The 24,405-nt window shown below is 39.1% G+C and overlaps 2 protein-coding genes across 2 annotated transcripts; one reads left to right on the top strand and one right to left on the bottom strand.

Annotated features, from left to right (window-relative positions):
* Nucleotides 1-491: 491 nt before the first annotated feature.
* LOC137284184 (monocarboxylate transporter 9-like) lies at nucleotides 492-19,350 on the bottom strand. Its single transcript, XM_067815904.1, has 5 exons — nucleotides 19,308-19,350; nucleotides 4,221-5,035; nucleotides 2,567-2,710; nucleotides 1,375-2,169; nucleotides 492-741 (listed from the first exon to the last, which is right to left on the bottom strand). Exons 2-5 carry the CDS (start codon nucleotides 4,411-4,413, stop codon nucleotides 575-577), a joined length of 1,299 nt encoding a protein of 432 aa, XP_067672005.1. The 5' UTR covers nucleotides 4,414-5,035; nucleotides 19,308-19,350; the 3' UTR covers nucleotides 492-574.
* Nucleotides 19,351-22,021: 2,671 nt separating this feature from the next.
* LOC137284920 (uncharacterized) lies at nucleotides 22,022-22,939 on the top strand. The gene is made up of 2 exons (XM_067816967.1): nucleotides 22,022-22,356; nucleotides 22,756-22,939. Exons 1-2 carry the CDS (start codon nucleotides 22,022-22,024, stop codon nucleotides 22,937-22,939), a joined length of 519 nt encoding a protein of 172 aa, XP_067673068.1.
* The last annotated feature ends 1,466 nt before the right edge of the window (nucleotides 22,940-24,405 follow it).

Here is a 24,405-nt window from a genome sequence, read left to right as displayed (position 1 = left end):
AAACCTGAACTGTAATATGTAAACATGTAAAATATTGACAGTTACAAAGACAACCCTAACTGTAAAAATGTAAACATGTAAAATATTGGCAGTTACACAAAAGAGAACTATGACTGAAAACATAAAAAAGCAAAATGTACAAAAAATTAAATGAATAAAATCACAAAATTATGAAAGAAAGTTTGTTTAACTCTGGTTATGAGATTCAAGAATGCAATGCACACAAATGTTGACTTTCATGAATTCTGCTTCATTTAAAGTATTATACTTCTTTCATCTTCATGAAATTCCAAAACAGATACTGAAAACTACTTCAAACAGTTCTCAAAGTGACCTTTCATGTAACCCTGCCTGAATTTTAAATGTTCAGATCTATGCCTCCATCAATGTACTGATATGTGTCGCCATCAATGTATAGATTTATGCCTTCATCATTGTACACATCTATGCCTCCATCATTGTACACATCTATGCCACCATCATTGTACACATCTATGCCACCATCAATGTACAGATCTATGCCACCATCAATGTACAGATCTGAGTCATTTCATTGTCATCTCAATGTGCAGTCCTAACTCCCCTGGGCAATCTCTTCTTCTGTGTCTTTACTGTAGATGGCTGATCCTGTCAGTTTGGTCTTGAGAGGCACCAGCACCATTATGACACCACTGGCTAAAACCAGTGCCCCAGCTGTGTAGAGTGAGACATCATAGATCTCAAAGCTGTCCTTCAACAGGCCTGAAACACACAGTGAGTGGGTGAGTTTAGTTTCACACAGCAGTTAGATATATTCCAACAATATCATGGTGAGGGACACCAGGAAGGGGTTTCACATATTGTAACCACATGGGGAATTGAACCCCAAGTTTTGAAATGACAAGTGATGCTTTAACCACTAGACTACCCCACCACCTCTTAAACACAGCCAGGTATTCAAGAAACATGTGTATGTGCCGAAAAAATCATAGATTCATCATCCTGTACAGTGCTGTCTCCATCCTTTCTCGCTCAACCATAAGCTCAACTTTATTGCAGCTATATCCACATTTCAGCTTAGTATTGGAGGACATCCTCAAGTTATTCAGTTCTCCATTATCACTTGGGAGAAGCTAACAATGGGTGAGTGAGGGGGTTCAGTTTGACACCAAGCTCAGCAATATTCCAGCTAGATCGCAGCAGCCTGTACAAAATCAACTCTGGACCAGACAATCCAGTGATCAATACCATGAGCATGAATCTACACAAATGTGATATGATGACATGTGTCAACCAAGTTGGCAAGCCTGACCACCCAATCAAGTTATTAGCCTCTTACAAAAAGCATAGGTTACTTGAGACCAATTCTAACACAGACTTTCTTGGGTTAGTTACCTGCAATGGGAGGTCCAGCAAAACATCCCATACCATTGGACAGCATGAGGTAGCCGACGCCATCACCAAGATTCTCAGGGCCCAGCAGGTCAGACGTCAAGACAATAAGCAGGCCTAGGATGCCCCCAAACCCAAGTCCAACTACCACATGAAGCATTACCATGGTAACATACGTCTTAGCTAGTGGAAAGCAAATAACTCCAATACCTGACAGTAAACATACTAGTACATACAAGAAAATCCTGTTTATCCAACGGAAGTTACCCAAGAAACCTGTCACAAGTGAACCTACGAAAGTACAGAGACCTAATACAGTCAGCACATATGCAGCTTCTATACTTGTAACGCCTAGTGATGTGAGAATGAAATCTGGTCCAAATGTCACAACCATATTTAGACCCATATTCCACAATATATTACTGACAAAAAACACATCGAACTCAAAAACACAAAAAACGAAAAAATGACGGAATCTTTTTTCTCTTTTTTCATTATCATGATTACTCTTTTGTTCTATATTTTCTAACATAGTTTCATCTTCTGCCCTCTTCTTATATCGAGGCAGGGGACGCAGCAGGAGGCCGAATACGAACAGATTCAACATCAAACCTGCCACAATAATCAGAGACCCACGCCATGTATAGACATCAATGAGGTATCCGACGATCATGGGGAAAACTGTCATACCGAGTCCTGAACCTGCTGTAGCGACTCCGGTGGCCAGGCTAGTGTGTTTGTTATAGTACAGCCCACTCATCACATGAGATGGGACATACACAAAGCAAAACCCCAGGCCTGAAACAGACAGCATTTCATATTCATTGTGCTGACATATATACTGGCAAAACACTAAGACAAGACAACATATCTCGTATATGTCTAAACCAAACTCCTAAACTAACATTTAGTATCTGAAATGAACATGTTTCAAAGTGAGCGAGTTAGTTTAGTTTCATGCAGATTTTAGCTATATTCCAGCAATATCATGTTGGGTGACACTGTTACTGAAGAAACAGTCCATCAGTAATACTCATGAAATATAATAAAAAGAAGCCAGATACTTTCTTCACTTCTTTAAACTATGGAAATCTAGATTTGCATGTCTTTCCTTGAACATATTTGTTTCAGGGTCTGTATGACACCACCATCAACTTTCCACAAAGTGCACATGTAACGTAAACCTCATACACACCTGCACCGACTCCCCACAGAGCGTACATGTAACCGATGTTTGGCAGGAAGGGCACACAGAGTATGCTGGCTGAACTCAGCCCAGCACCGATCAATACAATGGTTCGATGACTCACATAGTTCATCAACAGGCTGGCAAGTGGACCTGTAGAAAAAACATTACATTCACAAGCAAAATTCATACATGAGAATACATGAGACAGGGTTCTTCGAAGCCTTTGAAAGTAATGGACCATCACAATCCACTGCACACCAGCAGACGGTTTCACCTAGCCCATGAAAGTAATGAGTGAGCATGATTGTGTGAGCATGAAACTATGTATGTGAGTATGAAACTATATACAGTGGAAGCTGTCTTACTCTGACCCTAAGTAACTTGGTTTTCTATATAATTCGGACCAAATTGTTGGTCCCGGCAGAAGTTAACTAAGTTATCATTACATAGAGGCTAACTAATTCGGACTTCATGTAACTCAGATTTCGGACTGAAATCTCCGCACTTCAAGGTAATTTACCATGAAAACATTGTTAATTAACTTGGACTAGCAGGACTGCCTAGACGGGAGTGGTTTGTAGTTAGCCGATTACTGCCTTCAAACAGATTATCAGGTGTGATGATAACCAATTAACAAAAAGAAATTAACAAAGCAGTTCAGCAAGCTGACACGACTCACTCAGTGTCATTTTGATGGTATGCGATTTTGTTATAAAAAGACGATACTCCAGTAATTTCTCATCAGTGACAAAATGGCTGAACCACCACCGAAGCGGAGACGTCCAAATGCAGCCCTACCCTGAGGGACTATTTAAGCAAGTAAAATATGTAATCAAACCACTGAATAAATAAATTAATCTATACAGTACATGTTTACTTGTTCATGTATTCATTTAGTTGTGTCTTTCATCATAAAAGTACTATGCATGTGTATCTCCTGGTCAAAGGGGCTAACTCTTGACTCTCACCTGTCCAATTCGGACTCCTCGTAATTCGGACACAAAAGTCGGTCAAAGTTGAGTCCGAATTAGACAGCTTCCACTGTATGTGTTAGTTGGTTGTGTTGATTGATGCACTGCAATATTCCAGCAGACTGAAACCCGTGAAGGTCCCAGGGTAGAATATGCCTTCAGCAACCCATGCTTGCCATAAAAGGCGACTGTGCTTGTCAGGATCGGGTCGGGTGGTCAGACTCGCTGACTTGGCTGACACATGCCATCGGTTCCCAATTGCACAGATCGATGCTCATGTTATTGGTCACTGGATTGTCTGGTCCAGACTCGATTATTTACAGACTGCCGTCATATGGCTGGAAAATTGCCGAGTGTGGTGTAAAACTAAACTTACTCACTCCAGGAGACTGAAAATAATTCAGTCTGGACCAGACAATCTAGTGATCAACATCATGACCATATGCAACTGAGATATGATGATATGACATGTGTCAATGACTGAGCATGACCACCTGATTCTCTAAGTTGCCTTTTATGGGTTACTGAAGACCAATTCTAACCCAATCAGTGATCTTCAAAGGCTAACTATATATGGGAATATGTGAGTTTGAAAGTATGTATGTGTGTGTGAGTATGAAACGATGTATGTGTGTGTGAGTATGATGTATGGTGACCAGGTTGTATTGGTAAAGATGCGGAATACTCACCTGAACCGAGGAAGCAGCCCGTATTTATGGCAGCCACTAGCGACACTGAGAAGGCATCGTCACCTGTGATAGCAAGTAACTCAATATTGTACAGGCCAATCGACAGACCTGTGCCAAACGCTAGAAACTGTATCATGAAGGCTGATAAGATGATGGCCAACCCCCAGTATCCTCCATTCACATCCTTTATCATGGCTGCTGATGAAATGTCTACAGACGATTCAAATGATTCACACAGAGGTCAGCTGACTGCATCTCATTGCAATTTTTCAGTTATATAGGAGCACATATGTTGAAAAATTCAGGAGAAGCTAACAGGTGTGGAAATTCTGATCTTTGTGGTTTCATACACGTTCATGCAATGTATTGGTACCTCAGGAGCTTTTCCATGGCTGGTTTAAGAATAAAGGTTTAAGAAGCTGTGCTTGAAGAATAAGGTTGCTTCAATGTGCTCGAAGAATAAGGTTGCTTCAATGTGCTTGAAGAATAAGGTTGCTTCAATGTGCTTGAAGAATAAGGTTGCTTCAGACTTGATATTCTTCAATCTAGACATGATGCTGCATGGAGACATGAAGGTTGATGGTCATGGATGGATATTGAAGCTTGTTTCAGATCACATATTCTATAATCCAGTCATGTTACTTCTGTTGTAGAGATACCATTTGCTTGGTTTGGCAATAGTACCAGTAAACAGTTATCTGAAATCAGTGTTTAGCCACTAGCATGTCTACCACTGCGAACTCCATGCTTGAGACTGAAGGGATGCATGTGCCACAAGCATTAAATTTTACGATCATCTTGTCATGGTTACATTCCTGAAATTAAACAAAAACTGAGTCAGCAAATGGTAACAGCCTGAGTGGCTACTTAACTAAAATCACCTTCCTCAGGGTCTATATGTCAATGTAGCTCACCTTTATTTATACACAAAACATAGTGAGTGATAGCGTTGTGTTTTATATTCCAGTAATATCACGACTGAAGACAACAGAAATAGGCTTCATACATTTCACTCATGCGAGGAATGGAACCCCAGTCATGATGAGCAAACGCTTTAACCACTTGGCTACCCTACCTTCCCATAAAATATAAATCTTCAAATGTACGCAAAGACATATATCGATGACCCTGCAACAATCACCATGTTGTAAGCTGTCACACTAATTTGCAAATCAACTTCACAGCTGCCAGACACATATCTGGTTTGTATGGCATTTCATACATTCTTGTCAATACTACACATCATTTTCAAAGAAAATGATCTGTGAAGAAGTGACCCATATGATAATACATGCTGACTTTCAGTTTTGATTTTTGTAAAGTGAAAGAGAGTCAGTGAGTATGGTTTTATACCATTTTTAGCAGTATTGCAGCAATATCATTGCGGAGTATACCAGAAAATGGGATTCACACACTGTACTCAAGTGTGGATTTGAACCCAGGCCTTTAGAGTCATGAACAGTCGCTTTAACCACTCAACTACCCCACTGCCCCTCTTACACCTGAAAGTGCAAATAACCCTAGACATGGTAAGGCAGTTGATTTTTTTTTATAGATACCATTAAATCCTGTATTTAAAGCATTTTACATAAAATGGTAAAAAGTGCAAAATGCTTATTTTTATAAACATTTGAACTAAGTTTGTTCTATTCCTGTTTGCGGGGGCAAACTACAGAACATAATGTAATTGTAATATAAACTCTGTAATTATAATGTTCCACTTCCAGTGAGTGAGTTTAGTTTTATGCTGCACTCAGCAATATTCCAGCTATACGGTTGCTGTCTGTAAATACTCGATTCTGGACCAGACAATACAATGATTCACAGGACATCGAACCAGGGTATTCGGAATGATGAGTGACCACTGTGCTACCTTATCCACCCCAAAACTTCCAAAGAGGAGCAGGTATCGACTGAGAGCAAACCAGTGAGCATGTGAGCTAAGTTTGCATTAAGAAAGCCATGTGATGAAGCAACTTGTTGCTGGTGGGAAACACTCCATACTGTAATGACACTACTCAACATTTGTAAACAGATAAAAATCTCAACATTGATTTACAGTTTCAAGATTGCTAACATGGTAATCTGCTGATGGTTTGTCAAATGTCAAATAGTGCTGATACACGAGCTTTTGTAAACCTTGACATTCACTGTCACTACATGCAGTCAGTGTTAGCAACGACTATTTCACCTATCAGCTTGACAATGACAGAAGAATATATCCAACTAGATAAGTGTTGGGCTGACTGTTTTCTCATGGGATCTGCAACAGTGAGAACATGTCTCTGTTTGGAATGAGCAAAAGTTTCTGAAATGTTTTCAAGAATCTAATCTCTACATCAAAATTATTGTTGATTCAACATATCAATATTTATCAGTGCCCTCACAAACTTTCAACAAAATTCCTTCCTGTTTGTTTTTTTAAAGTTCTGTTGTTACACACGTTACAACACAGGTAAGTTAGTCAGAGTAAAACATATATACCAACAACAGTTTACCAGATGGGGGAGTAGAAGGGTCATAATCCAGATCGAGACAATCAATTACAAGGTCAACCAGTCCTTTGTGTCTCAGAATTTGAGAGCAGAGTTTTGTCCAGACTGCTCTCTTAAATGTGACCTTGGTAACTCTTTATCAGTATCAGGCCCCCTGAGATGCAATTCCTTCAAATTTGCCATAATTCCTACCATTACTTAGGGGGGGCCTAAGTATTGCTCTAATAGAGGCATCAGCCATTAATGACTCTATATCAGAATTGCCCTAATAGAGGCATCAACCAGTAACAACAGGCAAATAATTGAGTCTGATATCAACTGTTGACAATACAAACTTCATATCAGAGTGTCATGCAACATGAGCTGTATACAAGCCAGCAGATGGCAAATAAACAAAAATCAACAAAAATACTGTGTGAGAAATATTGTACAGCAAAATAAAGACCGACATGAATAAATTATTTGCTTGTTTGGTCACGCCACACTCTGCCATGTCCTTACAAAGTGAATTACAATACTGACAAGCTCAAAGGAACCACTAATTTTATACATAACCAGGGTATGAAAATCCCAAAAACTTCAGTCATACCACAGGACTGGTTAGATGTAAAACTTGCCAGTCCTGAACAAATACTTACCTTCCCACAAAATATCTTCATATACATGTCTAAACTGTAACCTGACCATCGGGCAGGTGAATTTGAGAATCTGGCAGTCTGTGTTGAAAATAACCTGTCCCAGGCATTTCAAAGTTTGTTATACGAGTTTCAGCAAGTGGACAGGGCAAAAAGAACAGTACACTACATGTGTCAGTTCACTGTAAGCATGTTCACCATAAACCTAGTTAATTGTACAAACAGCAGCCTGTTAAAAATCAAGTCCAGACCACACAATCCGGTCACAAATATTGCACACAACAATCCATATTGATTAGACTTGCTCCAAGGCTGTACTGAATGCTGAGTCCATGGATGTAGAGTAGAAAATAGGACTGACATGCACAGTTAGTGTCACTCAGGTAACCTCCCAAAACTTAGGACAGCCATAGGGGGTTCTCCCTTTTCAGAACGCTTTGTTCTGGATAAAAATTCACCGATGCATGATAATGCCTTGAACAATAGGGGATTAACTTATAGTCCATTTGTCCTAGGAAAGTATAGTGAAAGGGCACACTGTAGCTTCATCTTGATTTTCTCTTATTTCATCAACCTTACTGACTTAGACAGCTTAAAACAACAAAATTTCCACTTAAGTGCACAACTAATTCTAAAGCTGATACCTATTTCTTTCATGGATCAGTCCAGTAAAACCATTCAGCATATTTATCACAACTTCAACAGAGATTGGAAAATAAATAGCAAATAATAAATATTGTATGTGCATATTAAGTACTGCATTTCCACAAAATTTCCCTAAACTATAATATTTGTACCTTAACATCAGAATTATCAAGGACATAACATCTAATACTTAATGGCCACTATTACTATCATTGATCATTTACATCCTTGGCACATGGCAAGAAAGTGTATCTCATCTTCAACAGATTTGCTTGTATGGCAACAAAATTTACAAATCCTATCTTCCAAAAGTGTTTTCAGGCAAGTGTACTTGCCAGTCTACTTGCCGTTCAACTCAAAGCACTAATCAGGACTGATTCATTTCATATTCTCTTAATAAATCCCCTTCATTTGTGTTTAAGTTATGGCTGTCTAAGATATGGTTTTCTAAGTTTGGGAGAAAACTGTAACTCTCTGGTAACATTAAGTTCCCAATGTATATTGCAATACATACCAAAATCTGGTTACTTGAATCATGATATATTGCAATACAATTTATGTTCCAGTACACAGCCCTAATATTATGTGTGTTATGTAGTCACCCTAACTGCTGTATCCAGCCATTTTCACTATGTATATAGTCAGTTGTGCCATTAACTATATCACTATTTGACATGGCAATCAAAAACAAATAACCTGTCATGCACAGTTGATTGCACATTACTTCCTATGTACAACTGACCCGTAGGCAGCACTTAACCTCACGTGCAATTACAATTTAGTCACTATTTGTTAGATATTTCACTGCGTCTAACATGTGCAATGAACCTGAAATCAAATTTGTAACAGTTAATAATGTATCACTCTATTCATTATAGTCTGTTTGCAGTGAAAACATACCTATGAATTTCACTTTAAACAAAAAGGTATAAGGAAAAAAGTGTAATTAGAATTGTGAATCCTCACAATTTTACCTATCCAACTGTACCTTTACAGCTCAGAATTTTGTTCAACTTAGATTAACAGTTATTTAACAAACAATCATAGTTTCAAATGGCTACTATTGGTCTTCATTACAAGGGTGTACGTACAATACATGAAACACCAAGAACAAGTTGGGTTGGTCTAGTTTAATGCTCATCACATACCGCACGTGCATTTGTTTCACAGTTCCAACCATTGTGCTTACCCCCTTGTAATACAAAAATGTGAGGATTTGCAATCTTAATTTCACTTTAATTGATTTACCTTTTTGGTTTAAAGTGAAATTCATCAGCATGTTTTCATGGCATGCAGACTATAGGAAAAGTCCACTTGAATATTCTCACTCAATTTCTTTTACACATTAATGTTGTCATATGTAGTATATGTATGTCTACTGGTCTGTATAAATTGCAGGCGAATTTAGAAGCATAGAACTATCACAGACTTCAGTAGCTAATCAAACAGAACTATACTGAACAGCAAAAGAAACGAGGCTCTGTTCTTTTGTCAAGTTATTAAACACAAGACATAAACACTTACTTTTATGAGATCTAATTTTTTGGGAACTTGCATTTCTTTTGCTGTTCAGTATATATTTTGAAGAACCTTTCTTCATGGAACATTAAAAAAATACATTCCGAAAAATTTAGTTTCACAGTCCTTAAACTACATTAATATCCCTACTGCCTGGCCTTCAATGCAGTGCTAAAGCCTTTCATGGTGCTACTAGTCTAGATTTCCTAAGATTCTGACTCTGTAATGTCACTGGTGTTAATTTTCAATTTAAACATGTTTATTTGTTACTATCAAAATTATGACTACACAGAGACTAAGCATTCATCTAGTGCTTCACCCTTGTTACTATTCCTTCTGCCACGATCAAGCTCTAGCTTGTTTTGAAGCACACTAGTGGTCGACAGTATGCGCAGACATCCCTCGGAACATGATATCCTGTTAGCAAGGAACAGCTTGGGAAACAAAAGATCTTAATACTCTCACATTAGATCAAACATCACAAGATTTTTTGTTTGTTCCTTGTCAGCTGAATTTCTTCTTCAAGGGCTGCTTACATACTAATAACACTAAATATATGGTAACCTGCAATTATCAGTTGAACTGCCATGAATAATCACTGCCTCAATGCTTACTGAATTTTTAGGGCAGTGGGGTAGCCTAGTGGTTAAAAGTTTTCACTCGTTGCACTGAAGATCCAGGTTTGATTCCCCACGATGTGTGAAGCCCATTTCTGGCCCTGTTGGTGGTAATCAGGCTTGACTTTCAGAGGTTTGTGTGACCACCTCCCTCACTTCTACACTTATCAACTGGCTTCTAGTCAGCCTGGCCACCTTATATAATGACCACCCATACATCTAGTCTTTGGAATCATACTTGTGTATAAGACTTAATACTCAGTGATCATGCAATTACTGGAAAAGCTAAATATTCTCTAAACTTAAAGGATAAGTAATAACATTCATCAAATAGCTGGTGTCTAGTGTCAATAAATAAAGGTTGTAATATCAACAACCTGGTATTTCATCTAAATAAATATGGAATGGTAGTATCTATTGGTGTTTTGATAATAATTTCGTTTACAGACTGGAAGGATCCCCTGGTGTATCGTATGTATGGGCATATGAATAATGCTAATAAAATGTTGATATGACTTTATTGTTTATTCACCAGTGACTATCTTGCTATCAGCGCTGATTTTTATTTTTTCAGTGAATAAACATTTAAAATTACTCTCTCGGTATATGTCAAAAATAATAGTCAAAAACCATTATTGCTGAAAAACATATCTCAGGTGACATTAAACACCTTAAATCCTACCTCAAGATAGATAAGTGTCATTCAGTTTATATGCAGACATCAAACACACAGATGCCTGGACAAAATGACAGGTGTAACTGTCAGTCAAACATGCTGCAACCTCCCTTACTAAAGATAACTGTTTACCTGCCAGTATCAAAGACACCTGAACAAGATGACAGGTGTATCCTTCCCCACTAAAGATAACTGTTTTGAAGTACTGAAGTATTGAAGCCAGTATTGAAGACACTTGGACAAGAGAACTAGATATCTGTTTACCTGATGATATCAAAGACACTTGGATAAGATGACATATGTCAGTCAAACATGCTGTATCCTCTCTCAATACAGAAAACCGTTTACCAGCTGATATCAAAGACGCTTGGGCAAGAGGACTAGATGACACTTTACTTGCTAATTTGATAGACTCTTGAACATGATGACAGGTGTATGTCAAACATGCCGTATGCTCCCTCACCACAGATGACAATTTACCTGCCAATATCAAACACACTTGACCAAGATGACAGGCTGTATCCTCCCTCACTACAGATATCTGTTTACCTGCTGATATCAAACACTCAAGCTAATTCAAGCCAACTGAATCTTCCCTCTTCACCTGCAAATCTCAAACATAAACACACTTAAAAGGACTTGATGGTGGCTTCCCGCCTTATCCTGAGTGTTTCTTGCATGAAACATATTGAAATACATTCTAAAATAAGTAGCCATAACCCATTTTGGTCACTTCTATCTCACCCATCACAATCAGAATTGAGTATACTTACAAATTTAAAGAGGAAATTTACAAAACCTGGTAAAAGTACTGTTCAGAATGATCTTATCATCATCATCTGTGGTATCTGAAAAACTGTAATGGATCTATTCGTTATACTGCAATCTTGTACTAGACATATTCATTGTTCTATGTATGAATGTACTGTTGCCATAGTTACGAAACCTTACAAGGAGGCCATTTTAGAGCAAAACCAATCTGCATGTTATACACATATTTCGTAACCATGAGAAACAGAATCACCGGTGGTCACGACCATGCAGTGTTGGTTTCGGTGATAGTGGGATTTGTTGTCTTCGTTAAAATGACCGTGCATGGACCGGTCATATTAATCCGTGGAGATGTACCCAGTCATTCAACACCCCAGTGCCGTGGTATATATCATCATTATCACGAACAGACTTACATACACGCACTCACATATATTCTGGTAAACTCTCGCATCTTTCCGAAGCAGTCATCCCACAGCATAGGAAAGACAGCAGTTGTCTACCGTAGATAGACCTCTAGCTGCAGCATTGTGAATGGCTTCTCTGCCCGCCGACCACTCGCACACAGAAGCGGCTGTGTCGTTCATATTTCGGCTTGATTCGTTGAAATTTACTTGTTGTCAGTGGTTATTTATAGACGGATTGGGCTAGGAGTCTGGAGTCATTCGTTTGGAATTTGCTATTCATTGTAATAAATTAACTAAAATGATCTAAGTGAAACTCTCCACAGCGCCTCTGCCATTGCTGGTCGTTGAGTCGAACCACAGGGGCTTGTAGCGCTGAAAACTGCCATCAAGGTTTATATTGTCCAGAATAGGTATTATAGTAGTAATACCCATTCTGGACAATATAAACCTTGATGGCAGTTTTCAGCGCTACAAGCCCCTGTGAGTCGAACAACATTTTCACCGTGGGTCGCGCCCCTTTGTCGGGAATGTGGTGGTTGAAAGGCACTGGTCTCAGATATAACGTTCCTTTTAGGAGATAAACATCATGTGTTGGCCAATTTCCGGGTGTTATTGAATATTTGAAGCACGGGAATGCATTTGGAACCGACGGCGTCAGCCGGAGGTTTCAAATGAAATATTCCCGTGCTTCAAATACTCAATAACTCCCCGAAATTGGCCAACACATGATGTTTATCGACATTGTAAACAAAAAAGTAAACCAAAGGGGTTTTACTGTCTGCACTCGTTTACATCGAGTATGGGTACAGCAGTAAAGTGTCATCAGCGGGCCGTTTCAGCTGGTTCCCATGGTAACGTCTGGAGTTGCTCATTTGTGACGTCATTCTAACTTTACGTTTACGTTTATGATTTGAATGACGTCACCACTGTTGATGACACAACAAAACAATTGTTTACGTGTAAATACGCAGTGAATAGTCTTCCAGTTTCCGGGAATCTAATACCATTTGATCATGTTTTACAACCAATCAGATTACAGAACACAGTGACTTTTGGTTTACAATGGTAAATACCCTACATCACCCGGACTCGTGGTTGAATGGAGCCAGCATCATTCTGCTGATCCATGATAAGATGTCGCACATTTTTGAAAGATGCTAACGTGATTTTTCTCCACTGGACAAATAAGATGTACAGTGATGTGCCATAATTATGTCATAAAATGGCTGGCAGTGGCCAGTAGGTTGGGTAAATTAAAATTGTCTGGTGTGCCATATATACAAAGCAATAAGGGTCCCAAATTTTACAGGGTACATTTTCAAAGATCACAGGTCACCTAAGGGGAATAACTCTCGTCGCCTGCTGCATAAAAACAAAGTCAAGGTCGATTTGACAACCTGGGGAAGAGCAGGTCAAGTTTGTCAGAGGAGGTCCAAGAAATAATTATAGAAATGAATTTGAGTGGATTCAAACAAAGATTACCAACCAAAGTAAGCAAAGGGACTATTCAGAGGCCTTTACACAAACTCAGGTACAGAAAAAGGCTTGTTAGAAGAATGGCATGGTGTCGGGCACGTTTGCATGGGAAAACTGAAATAAATTGGTGCAAATTAAGTATTTTTAGTGATGAGAGTCAAGTGGTCCTTGGAAAAAATAACAAAATTTCTGTGTGGAGAACACCTGGAGGAGTATAGACCCTCTTGTGTTGGCACCAGGTGCGCTGATTTCCAGCACAGAGAAATCACAGTCAGTCTGTGCTGATTTGGAGGTGTATTTCCTTTCATTGAGCTGGTACACTGGTTCCAATTGATGGAATTAGCAACAGTGAGAAGTGTGTTTATATTTTAGATGACAATTCATTTCCTGTTCTTGCCAAACACTTCCAAAATGATGATTATCTTTTCCAAGATGACAATGCTCCATGTCATGAATCTCGTTTCACTAGAGAATGGAAAACAACTTTCAATATCAAGTGTTTACCATGGCCATCACAATCACCAGACTTGAACATTATTGAAAATTTGTGGTTATTGGTCAAAATCAGGTTGCAGCGAGTTGCCCACACCATCAAAACAAAAGAGGAACTTTTTCAGCAGATTCTCAGGATTTGGCAAGCCATACCTGTCCACCGTATTCAAGCACTGTATCAGTCTATTCCACGAAGGATAAGAGCTGTGAGGATTAATAAGGGTCATATCACTAAATATTAACCAATCAAACTTTCTTGTGTAGGGTAAAGAACCCTTATTTTTCACTTTTCTTAAACGCTCTGCCAAAATTGCCGTCAAACATGGCTGCCATTTCATGACATAATTATGGCTGTGTATACTCGCGTCTTCTATTCTTGCGGTACTTGTGGATATCGGCTGAAAAAAAGTAATACAAACAGTTCTTTTCGTATGTATGCTTGTTTTTAAATGAAGAGATTCCCCCTCTAACATCTGGATCTATCAACTGCTTCATCCATCAGGTATATTATCGCGCTTGAGCTCGATGAAAAACATGGTCGTCCGCCGCTGACATTTCGAGGCGTCTCCCATCCTCACGGCACAACGAGAAAGTAACGTTATTAGGTGTGAGGAAGGGGAATCTAAGTTTTTGCGCCAGGATAGTGTAGGGTGAATAGAATTATTTCCCTTGGTTTACTGCGGTACGGATCCGTGTATGTGTTCGTGCATGGGTATGTATCAATGCATTCATGTATGCATGTCTCTATCTCCCTCCAGAATGTAGGATTACCAAAACAGGAATTAATTGCTTATGAAACTGGCATTGAACTGGAGATGAACGTTTCATGATAGTTCTTTGCTAGTTTTATCAAAGTGTGACCATGTTCAGTCTTACAGCCTGTAGCAAGCTTCCCTCTGGTGAACGTTTTCTAATGATGATAATCTTTTTATTATATTCTGGATATACAAAAACAAGAATGTTACACCAATGATGGGTGTCGATGATGACAACGGTTTAAAGCTAATCTACCTCCACCTCAGTTAATCAAGATAACATCTTTCCACGCTCTATTTTGATTGTATTTGTAAAATAAATTACACATTGTTACACATGAACCTTCAATGTTACCACCCACCTGTCACAATTACCCCGTGCCAGGGGTCAGTTGTAAAACTGGCAGTCATTGCATGTGGTACGTAATGAACCACAAATGACACTGAGTTTAAACCAAGATACGAATGTGGTACTTACTACCGATTGACACCCCTGTCTCCCATACTCTGGGTAGGTTTTATACAGAAGCATACCCTTGCAAAAAATTCAGAATCGTTTACTCAGACGAGTCCATTCTGCATTCTGTCATTTTCCTGATCGAATCTCCCATACTGTTGTATTAAAGTAAAATCGTCTCTTACCTCAAGCATGGGTTGCTGAAGATCAATTCTAACCCGGATCTTCACGAGTGTTCAAAACAAGTACTAGTATTTGACATGAACGCCTGACGTAGCACGCATGGGTGTCGTTAGAGTGAGTGAGTTTAGTTTTACGCCGCACTCAGCAATATTCCAGCTATATGGCGGCAGTCTGTAAATAATCGAGTCTGAAAGAGACAATCCAGTGACCAACAACATAAGCATCGATCTGCACAATTGGGAACCGATGACATGCGTCAACCAAGTCAGGGAGCATGACCACCCGATCCCGTTAGCCGCCTCTTAGACAAGCATAGTCGCCTTTTATGGCAAGCATAGTTTGCTAAAGGCCTATTCCACTCCGGGACCTTCACAGGTCGGGTGTCGTTAGATATGTGTGTATAACGCCAGCGACGTTGGTGAATGAGATCCCTTCTCTATATAGCTTGGGAGAACACGTCCATTGGACACAGCAGGTCAGAGGAATTAAGCACAATCCTGTTACGGGCCAGAAGAAACTATTCATTAAGAAAGCGAAGTTGTGTATCAGCTCTTACACGCGTAAGTCTCATGGATAATAATTAGTAGTATATATGATAATTTATATAAATAAATACATTTTATAAATATTCTTCTAACAAGATGGCGTCTTTAATGTCCGCTAATGTAGTCCACCCTCATTAAATAACATAATTATACATTCATGGACCAAACAGTCAGTATAGCCTTGGAGCTCTAAGTGATCGGGGAGGCAAGAGGAAGATTAGTTGGTGAGAAAGATATATACACGGATATTCTTAAACAGTATTTCATGTCAAAGCGAAAACTCTTTTATTGGTGAATGATATATTACTTTTTGGATGATATATGACCTAGAGACATTGTTGAGGAAAGATGTCATTTGTATACCTGGCCATGATGGACATCATGCCTCACTAGTTCAGAGATGTGAAGAAAAAATTGGGAATCTCAAAATAACTGACGGTAGAGTATTTTACGTCATTGTGAGTGAGTAAAAGCGGTTTTACGCCGCTTTTAGCAACGTTCCAGCAGTAGCATGGTGGGGACACCGGAAATGTACTTCACACTGAACCCATATGGGGAGTCGAAACTGGGTCTTAGGCGTGATGAGTGGACACTTTAACCACTGCATGGACTATCCCACAGTCGTTTTCTAGAAATAGTTCCGCTTTGTCTTAAGATGATATTTGCAAATTCACATTGTACATTGGTAGGCTTATTATTAATAAATGACTTTTCAGTTACACTGGCGAAAAATGTGCACAGCAATTTAAAAAAAAACAAGAACTTTGTTTGCAAGTTATTTCTGAAAAGAATTGTGCCTGAACAAGTAATCAAGTGGTTCAATTATTCACCATCAGTTAAGATTGCAATAAAGGTTATTAGAAAAGAAGGCTCCTATCGAAATTACTTCAGTGCCGCAGTGGTGTCAAGCAGCAACCAGTAACACGTTAATTACCACCCATGTGATCTGTTTGTTTACGGTCAGATTATCTGACCAGCTGTGTTGATTGTCGGATTAACTAATGTTTTTACAATGTATTTACAATAACCACTTGCCAGCTTGGTGTGTCGGAGTCGGAATGCGAGAATGTCGGATTAATGAGAGTAATGATCACTGTTGGTTCCCTAATTTCTGGTCGGATTAACGTGAATGTCGGATCATTGAGTGTCGGACAGATGAGAGTTGACTGTAATTCGTTATATAACCATCGATTGTTATAAATATTTCTGTCACTGCTAGGAGCCGGAGCAAAACCTTTTCCTATTATCCATTACCTATTAAGGTACTTTACTGTATGCACTATGTAACTTTACATTTTTCGGCAATGGAAAGGGTTACACGATAGTGATGTATTTGATATTTTGTGATCTCACACGTCATGCTCTTTTTTTATTTAGATGGCTATCCCCTTGCCATCTGAAACTGTCATCAACAGAACGAAGAAGGTGTCTTTGGTACACAGATAACAGACCACTCACAATGGCGAATACGACCAACATGACGTTCAAATCACTTCCATATCACGCCTCTAGGACATCGTGACCTGCCTCAATACTTTACTTGGAACAGGTTGTCACCCGTTCGTCAGTGAAATAAGTCACGTGATTTGACGACCCAGTTAATTACCCAAGTGTTCAATGGAACAGATGTGGTTGGCGAGCTAGCCATAGATGAACAACTACTTTCAGTGTAGTCAAGAATTAAAATCAGGGTAACCCTTGAGGCATGGGGCCAAGGATCTCTTGCTACCTGTAAAGTTGTCAGCAATGCCCATCCCTTACCCTCCCCGAACCTTCAGACCGACATGAAAAGTAATGAAAGTTTTCCATCTCAGAATCTGTGCCATTTCATGACCTGACGAGATTTAAAAATATTCCCTCCTTTGTACACTCATCAAAAGCATAAGTCAGCGTGATCTTTCGTTATACGTGACTCAATAAACGTCACATACAAAGACTACTTGTAGGGGTGACTACTGAGGGCGAAACAACTACTGCGATAGCGATAGTCATCGTAATACTGTGACTGTGTATATTACGTGTTGCAACATCATATAGTTTGTCTCACAGTCCCTGAACCACATTATTCTGCCCACTGCCAAAGCCCTGTCTGCAATGCCATAGCCTTAAATGAAGCGAGTCTAGATATCCTCAGGTTCAGTTTATATTTTGTGACTTTTATTCTCGAAACGTTCGTAGCCCTAAGAATTCTTAACTTTGATCGTGGCCAATATGTTAAGAATGGACTTAAGAAATTCCTGTAGGGGTACGAACGTTTCGAGAATAGCTAGCCAGGTTCTGAATCTCTGGTCCCCCTTGGGCTCCTTTTCAGATTATATGGGTTGGTTTGTTACTACCAAAGGTATACAGAGACTAATCATATATATTCAGAGTCGAAGTATATGTAAGTATATAGAGACTAATCATATATATTCAGAGACTAAGTATATGTAAGTATGTAGAGACTAATCATATATATTCAGAGACTAAGTATATGTAAGTATGTAGAGACTAATCATATATATTCAGAGACTAAGTATATGTAAGTATATAGAGACTAATCATATATATTCAGAGACTAAGTATATGTAAGTATGTAGAGACTAATCATATATATTCAGAGACTAAGTATATGTAAGTATATAGAGACTAATCATATATATTCAGAGACTAAGTATATGTAAGTATGTAGAGACTAATCATATATATTCAGAGACTAAGTATATGTAAGTATGTAGAGACTAATCATATATATTCAGAGACTAAGTATATGTAGGTATGTAGAGACTAATCATATATATTCAGAGACTAAGTATATGTAAGTATATAGAGACTAATCATATATATTCAGAGACTAAGTATATGTAAGTATGTAGAGACTAATCATATATATTCAGAGACTAAGTATATGTAAGTATGTAGAGACTAATCATATATATTCAGAGACTAAGTATATGTAAGTATGTAGAGACTAATCATATATATTCAGAGACTAAGTATATGTAAGTATATAGAGACTAATCATATATATTCAGAGACTAAGTATATGTAAGTATATAGAGACTAATCATATATATTCAGAGACTCAACATTAGTCTAATAGCGGTAGTCTGTTGCGACTAACGATTACAATACTATTTTGCTTTCTCCTTGAATTATCTCATTGGAAGTTTCTTCCCAAATGAAAGACTTAGTATAGTATATATGAAATAAATACAACTTGAAGTAGTTTAATATCTGACAAGTACCTTTAAACGCTCGATGCGTCGTTCCACCCCTACTACCCTGTAATCTAAATTACAAAACGTCATGAAATAAATTACAAAGGTAGAGAGCAAATTTTCAGAATCTTTCTGCTGCTAATCAAACCCGGTTGGAAAAAAGCGCCTGTATGAGGACAAGTCTGTGTGCGGGATGATATAAATTCGATCCTCACCTGGCGTCAGTCGTCATCGCCTGCATGGTAAATCAGATCCTCTATATCTCCAGGGTACACCTCCCTTTAATACTGGCTCCACATTCTCACAATAGCCAATCAGCTAAGCCGTCGTTACAACCAGGGATAATATACAACATAATAACCTGTAAATAGTCTCACCTGTTACAACTGAGCTTGTCAGTGTCAACAAAGATAGCGGTCGCTGGTATGAACCTTTGTTCGCAATGCGACTCAGGTTTTGGGGAAATCATACAGACAAATTGTCGTCCCCGAAACTTTACAAACATATATGCAAGAACTCCTTTTAACTCTTTCAGAGATCCTTTGCATGAATTGTAACTGTGATGCCAAGTTAAACATAATTTAAAAAGTGAATTGAGATTGGTACGCTCAAAATCCATCCTAGACACCTGGCTGGATAAACATATAAACGCATCCAGGGTGTAGTGGAGATTTGTCGGAACGTATACCCTTGGAATATGAGATATCGAGGATGCCATCATCAAGCAATGCGCAGTGTTCTGTTTGCCAGTCATATCTGATCTTCAGTAACCCATGCTTGTCGTAAGAGGCGACCAATGGAATCGGGTGGTCAGATTAGCTGACATGGTTGGCAAGTGTCATTGGTTCCCATTTGCGTAGATCGCACCTCATGCTGTTGATCACTGGATTGTCTGGTCCAGACTCGATTATTTACAGACCGTCGCTACATAGCTGGTATATTGCGCATTGGGAGTAAAACCAAACGCGCTCAGTCCTTGCTTTGTGACTCACTGAGTCCTTACGTCGACTGATTAGCGTTCTAGAACCGTTACTGCCGCCAAGTGGCAAAGTTTACTGTTTCATGAACTTACTACTGGAAGAAAACCTGTGCTCGTATACGCATTCTAAGACTGCGCGGTATTACCGGAATACCGCAAAAAATTGTAATATTTTCTTTTGAGAATCGATATAACAGTTATTAGAATTATAACATATATTTTTAGGGACTTATCGTGCAGGGAATAGGATCGACATGTACGTTTGGTGACACTGTTAAACAGTTAAATTCCCATTATGTCGCAACGGCAAACCTGAATCGCTATATATTAGAATACATATTATTTTCCAGTACACATCCCTAACGTGTACCACTTTGATGAACAAACACAAGTACCATGCTCAACCAGTTTCATTTAGTTATAGTCCGTGGCTTCTGGATTAATTTCTGGTTGGAAAGTTTAATCACAACATCTATACACTATTCAGTGAAACCGCTTCAGCGTGTCGTTGTCATGTATGTGTCACTTTGTTTGCAAGCACGTCGCACTGAACAGATTGTTCTATTTACACACGTATGTTTTTATAATACCATAACTCTGCAATCTGAACAAGCACGGGAAACCACAATACTCTGTTGTCGAGAAGCGGAGCAGCGAGTCCAATAAGAGGAATTGAGTGCTATCGATTGGGTAGGACTGACATATATTTCATTTCTGTTAGATTCAGTACAAGGTGTGACGCAGCACAATGTCGTTGTTGTTGTTTTTAGCATTTAAAGAATGCGAGTTGAATATTAATCATAAATAATAGATATGACGACATATGAGGTGAAACACAATAAACGATTGTCTTGTCTTGTCTTGACGTATGAGGTACGCGATAGTGTGTGCGTGCGGAGCGAACTCAGTGAACAAGAACTGGAGGAAATTTCAAACTGAAAAAAATCCGACAAATTGAAAATCACACCTACATAGAAGTAGGTATTATTTGCAGATGCATGTACAGAGGTGCCATTTGTGTACGACCCCTTTACGGATTCCTCTGTCTTGACCATTAAGTCATCCGCCATGACACGCACATTGTCATGTTGTGTAACATCCTTTGTGACTTGTTTAGAGTTATACATTGTAGTTCCCACTGTAATTACCATCCCGCTTAATATCCTCTGTGTCTTCGGTTGTATTATGCATTGTACTTTCCATTGTCTCATCTATCGTGACATTTGTCGTCATCAAGTGTACCATTGTTTGCGTCATCAACTGTGTTATTTATTGTGGTGGCCATTGTGTCATGTATACAGTGTCACATCCAGTGTGCCATTCTTTACGTCATCATCTTTGTCGTCAACTGTGCTTTCATTTATCGTTCAGTGTGCCATCCAGTGTGCCATTTATTATTTTGTACTATGTGCCAACCATTGTGTCAGCTATTGTGCCTTTCATTGCGTCATGTGTCCTCTATTGTATTTTTCATTGTCCCTTTCATCTAGACATTCATCGTGTCATTCAGTCTGAAATCCTCGGTCTTCAGTTTTGCAATCTACTAGTATTGTATTTTTCATTGTTTCACCCATCGTGCCGTTCATTGTCAGTCAGTGTTACAATTGTGTCTTCAGTTGTGTCAGTCACGGTGTTTTCAGGTGTTTGTTTATTGCTTCTTACTTTGTGTCATCCATTGTGCCATTCTTTACGTCATCATCTTTGTTTTCAACTGGGTTATTCATTGTTTCGTCGTGTGTGCCAACCATTGTGTCAGATGTTGTGCCATTCTGTGCCATCAGCTGTGTCATCCATTGTTTGTTGCAGATTGTCTTTCATAGTGCCATTCATTGCGATCGTCCATGGGGTGGCATCCAGTGTGTATCTGATCGTCGTGGTATTGCCCTACCAATATTGTGACAGAAGCTGGGACCTTAAACTAGGCGTCACCGGCATGTAGATGCTCCAAAAATGGGATGCAAACAGACCAAGATTCAATCTTTGAAGCAGACATGTACAGAAAATGTTCTTGCGGGCAAGCACAACACTCTCGAGGTGGACTACGCCAAGAGCCAGGTGACATCGTCCACATCCCGTCTGTCAAGGAATGAGGTTCTTCAACAACTGCGGGATGAGGGATTGGTACCCTACCGTCAGACCAGCGGAGGTGTTGCCTACTTTGTACCCGCCGGGTTGGGGGTCGTTCCCCGTGGCAAAGCTCCCCAACGTCTTAGGCGGGCCCCAATCCGAGGGCATTACACCACTGAAGAGAAACAAATCATAGCTGATGTTTTCAGACATGATAAGTGGGTTTCTTGTGTTATTACATGTCACTGCTTGCTATGTATAAAGATTATCTTATCACGAAAATAACAAGTCACAGTTTGGGAAAGAATCCCATCTTTGGCCATTTTCTAAAGAAAAGTTCATTCATTGAACATTAGACAGATTTAGACATATATTTCTTCTATAAAAGACAAGGGGCGGTAGTGGTTAAAGCGTTCGCTAGCAACACCTAAGGGTTCGATTCCCCTCGTGGGTACAATGTGTAAAGTCCATTTCTGGTGTCCCCCGCCATGATATTGCTGTCATATTGCTAAAAACGATGTAAAATAATACTCACTCAGTCACTAGAAAAGACAAAATCACTCATAAATGAGGCACGAATCACACTGAGTGAACATTACTTACCCGATTTTATTCAGGTTGGTGGAACAAGTACAAAGGAAACAACTGGACAGAGAAATAAAACACAAAGCTGTCAAGGACGAGAAGAAACGTCGCGAGTTCGTCAAGAAGATGAAGGCGGAGTACCAGCTTCGGGCGATGGAGGAGAAACTGATAAAGCTGGAAGGAACGCGGGTGGCGCTGAAGCCAGCCAATAAATAGATTTGTGGTCGGTTCGGGGTGAACAGAAGGATGTAGGGGTAGGGGTGGTGGTGGGGTATGGTAGGGGTAGACTTCGGAGTCGGCTACGAGTAGGAGCACCAGGTGTGGTGAAGGCATGCTTTGGGACAACGGTTCTGAACTGAAAAGAAATGAAAACCGAAAAACCAGAGCGTGTCGTATAGAACGCATTATACTTCGACTGTACACATACTTACGAAACTAAAAGGCATGATAGAATAAACTGGTACAGTATACAGTTTTCACTCGCTGTAGGCTTTGAAATACTACTCCAACGCTAATATTTGACCACGCAGAGTGCACACAAGCCTGTTTTACAAATTTATTAAGCACTTCGTAATTTAGAGAATGATATATGTTTCCAAAATGTAACATCTTTTCCTCATTTAACGATTATTGTGATGCTTTGTTAAATGAACAGATCTAAACCACCCATATATTACAAGCTCTTCCATCACCTCCGATAAAGTAGATACATATGGGATTAAGAGTTATCTCCCGTTCTTAATTCAATCTGGGATTCAACACTTCGTCGACTTGCTTTAGAGTTTGAAACACACAAACAACAGGTCGTAAACCACGTCGTTGTCAAATAGGCCATTTATACAGTGTCAAAATATACACAACTGGTATTTATAACCAAACAATGATATTCACTGTGAAATACCAATTCACGAACCTAATTAACTCCAAATGAACTCGATAAAGGTATTGACACATTCCAAGCCTGTACACTTCTGACGTATAATGCTTAGCTCGACATTATATGGCAATGGGACGGTGGGGTAGCCTCATGGTTAAAGCGCTCGCTCGTCATGCAGAAGATTCACGTTCGATTCCCCATACATGGGTACAATATTTCAAACCCATTTCTGATATTGCTGGAATATAGCCAAAAGCGGGTAAAACCAAACTCACTAAACCAGAGTTGTTTGATCGGCATTCTAGAAGTCGGTGAGTCAAATATGAAGCATACAACTTCATGGATGACAGCTTCTTGCTGTTGCAGTTTCAGTGTCGGTTCTCACTCTGTTATCAAGCTAAACTCTACATCGAAACGTCGCTTAATACAATAGCAAGAAGTTCTCATCCATAAAGTTTTCATAAACCAGAATCTAAGGACATACGGGAACTACATATAAAAGATAAACACTATGCATAATCATAAAAAAAATTGGAACCATTTTTTGAAAAGCTAAATTATACTTGTATGTTGCAATCATTCTCATACACATATTGAACAAGTGTTGTATGGGGCACTTGCTAAGTGTCGTAGAAAAGGCATTTGATTGTACCTAAAGTTTTGAAATGTAGATTCTGAAAGACTAAAACAGCTTGACATACTGATGAAAATGACCTCTCAAATGTTTCCGGACAATATACTGAGCAGAAATCGGTATAAATATGATTTAAATACATGTATGTTTTCGGACCCTCAGTGGGATTGA

This window comes from Haliotis asinina, chromosome 5, assembly GCF_037392515.1.
Source record: "Haliotis asinina isolate JCU_RB_2024 chromosome 5, JCU_Hal_asi_v2, whole genome shotgun sequence".
NCBI classification, from domain to species: domain Eukaryota; kingdom Metazoa; phylum Mollusca; class Gastropoda; order Lepetellida; family Haliotidae; genus Haliotis; species Haliotis asinina.
This window is presented reverse-complemented; position numbering and strand designations above follow the sequence as displayed.

Excerpts from the sequence above, each read along its gene's own strand:
- LOC137284184 (XM_067815904.1), bottom strand. The coding sequence starts at position 4,413 with ATGATAAAGGATGTGAATGGAGGATACTGGGGGTTGGCCATCATCTTA. Across the intron at positions 2,711-4,220 it reads GGGCTGCTTCCTCGGTTCAG|GTCCACTTGCCAGCCTGTTG; the intron begins GTGAGTATTCCG and ends TTTTTTCTACAG. Across the intron at positions 742-1,374 it reads TGCTGGACCTCCCATTGCAG|GCCTGTTGAAGGACAGCTTT; the intron begins GTAACTAACCCA and ends TGTGTGTTTCAG.
- LOC137284920 (XM_067816967.1), top strand. The coding sequence starts at position 22,022 with ATGGGATGCAAACAGACCAAGATTCAATCTTTGAAGCAGACATGTACA. Across the intron at positions 22,357-22,755 it reads GATGTTTTCAGACATGATAA|GTTGGTGGAACAAGTACAAA; the intron begins GTGGGTTTCTTG and ends GATTTTATTCAG.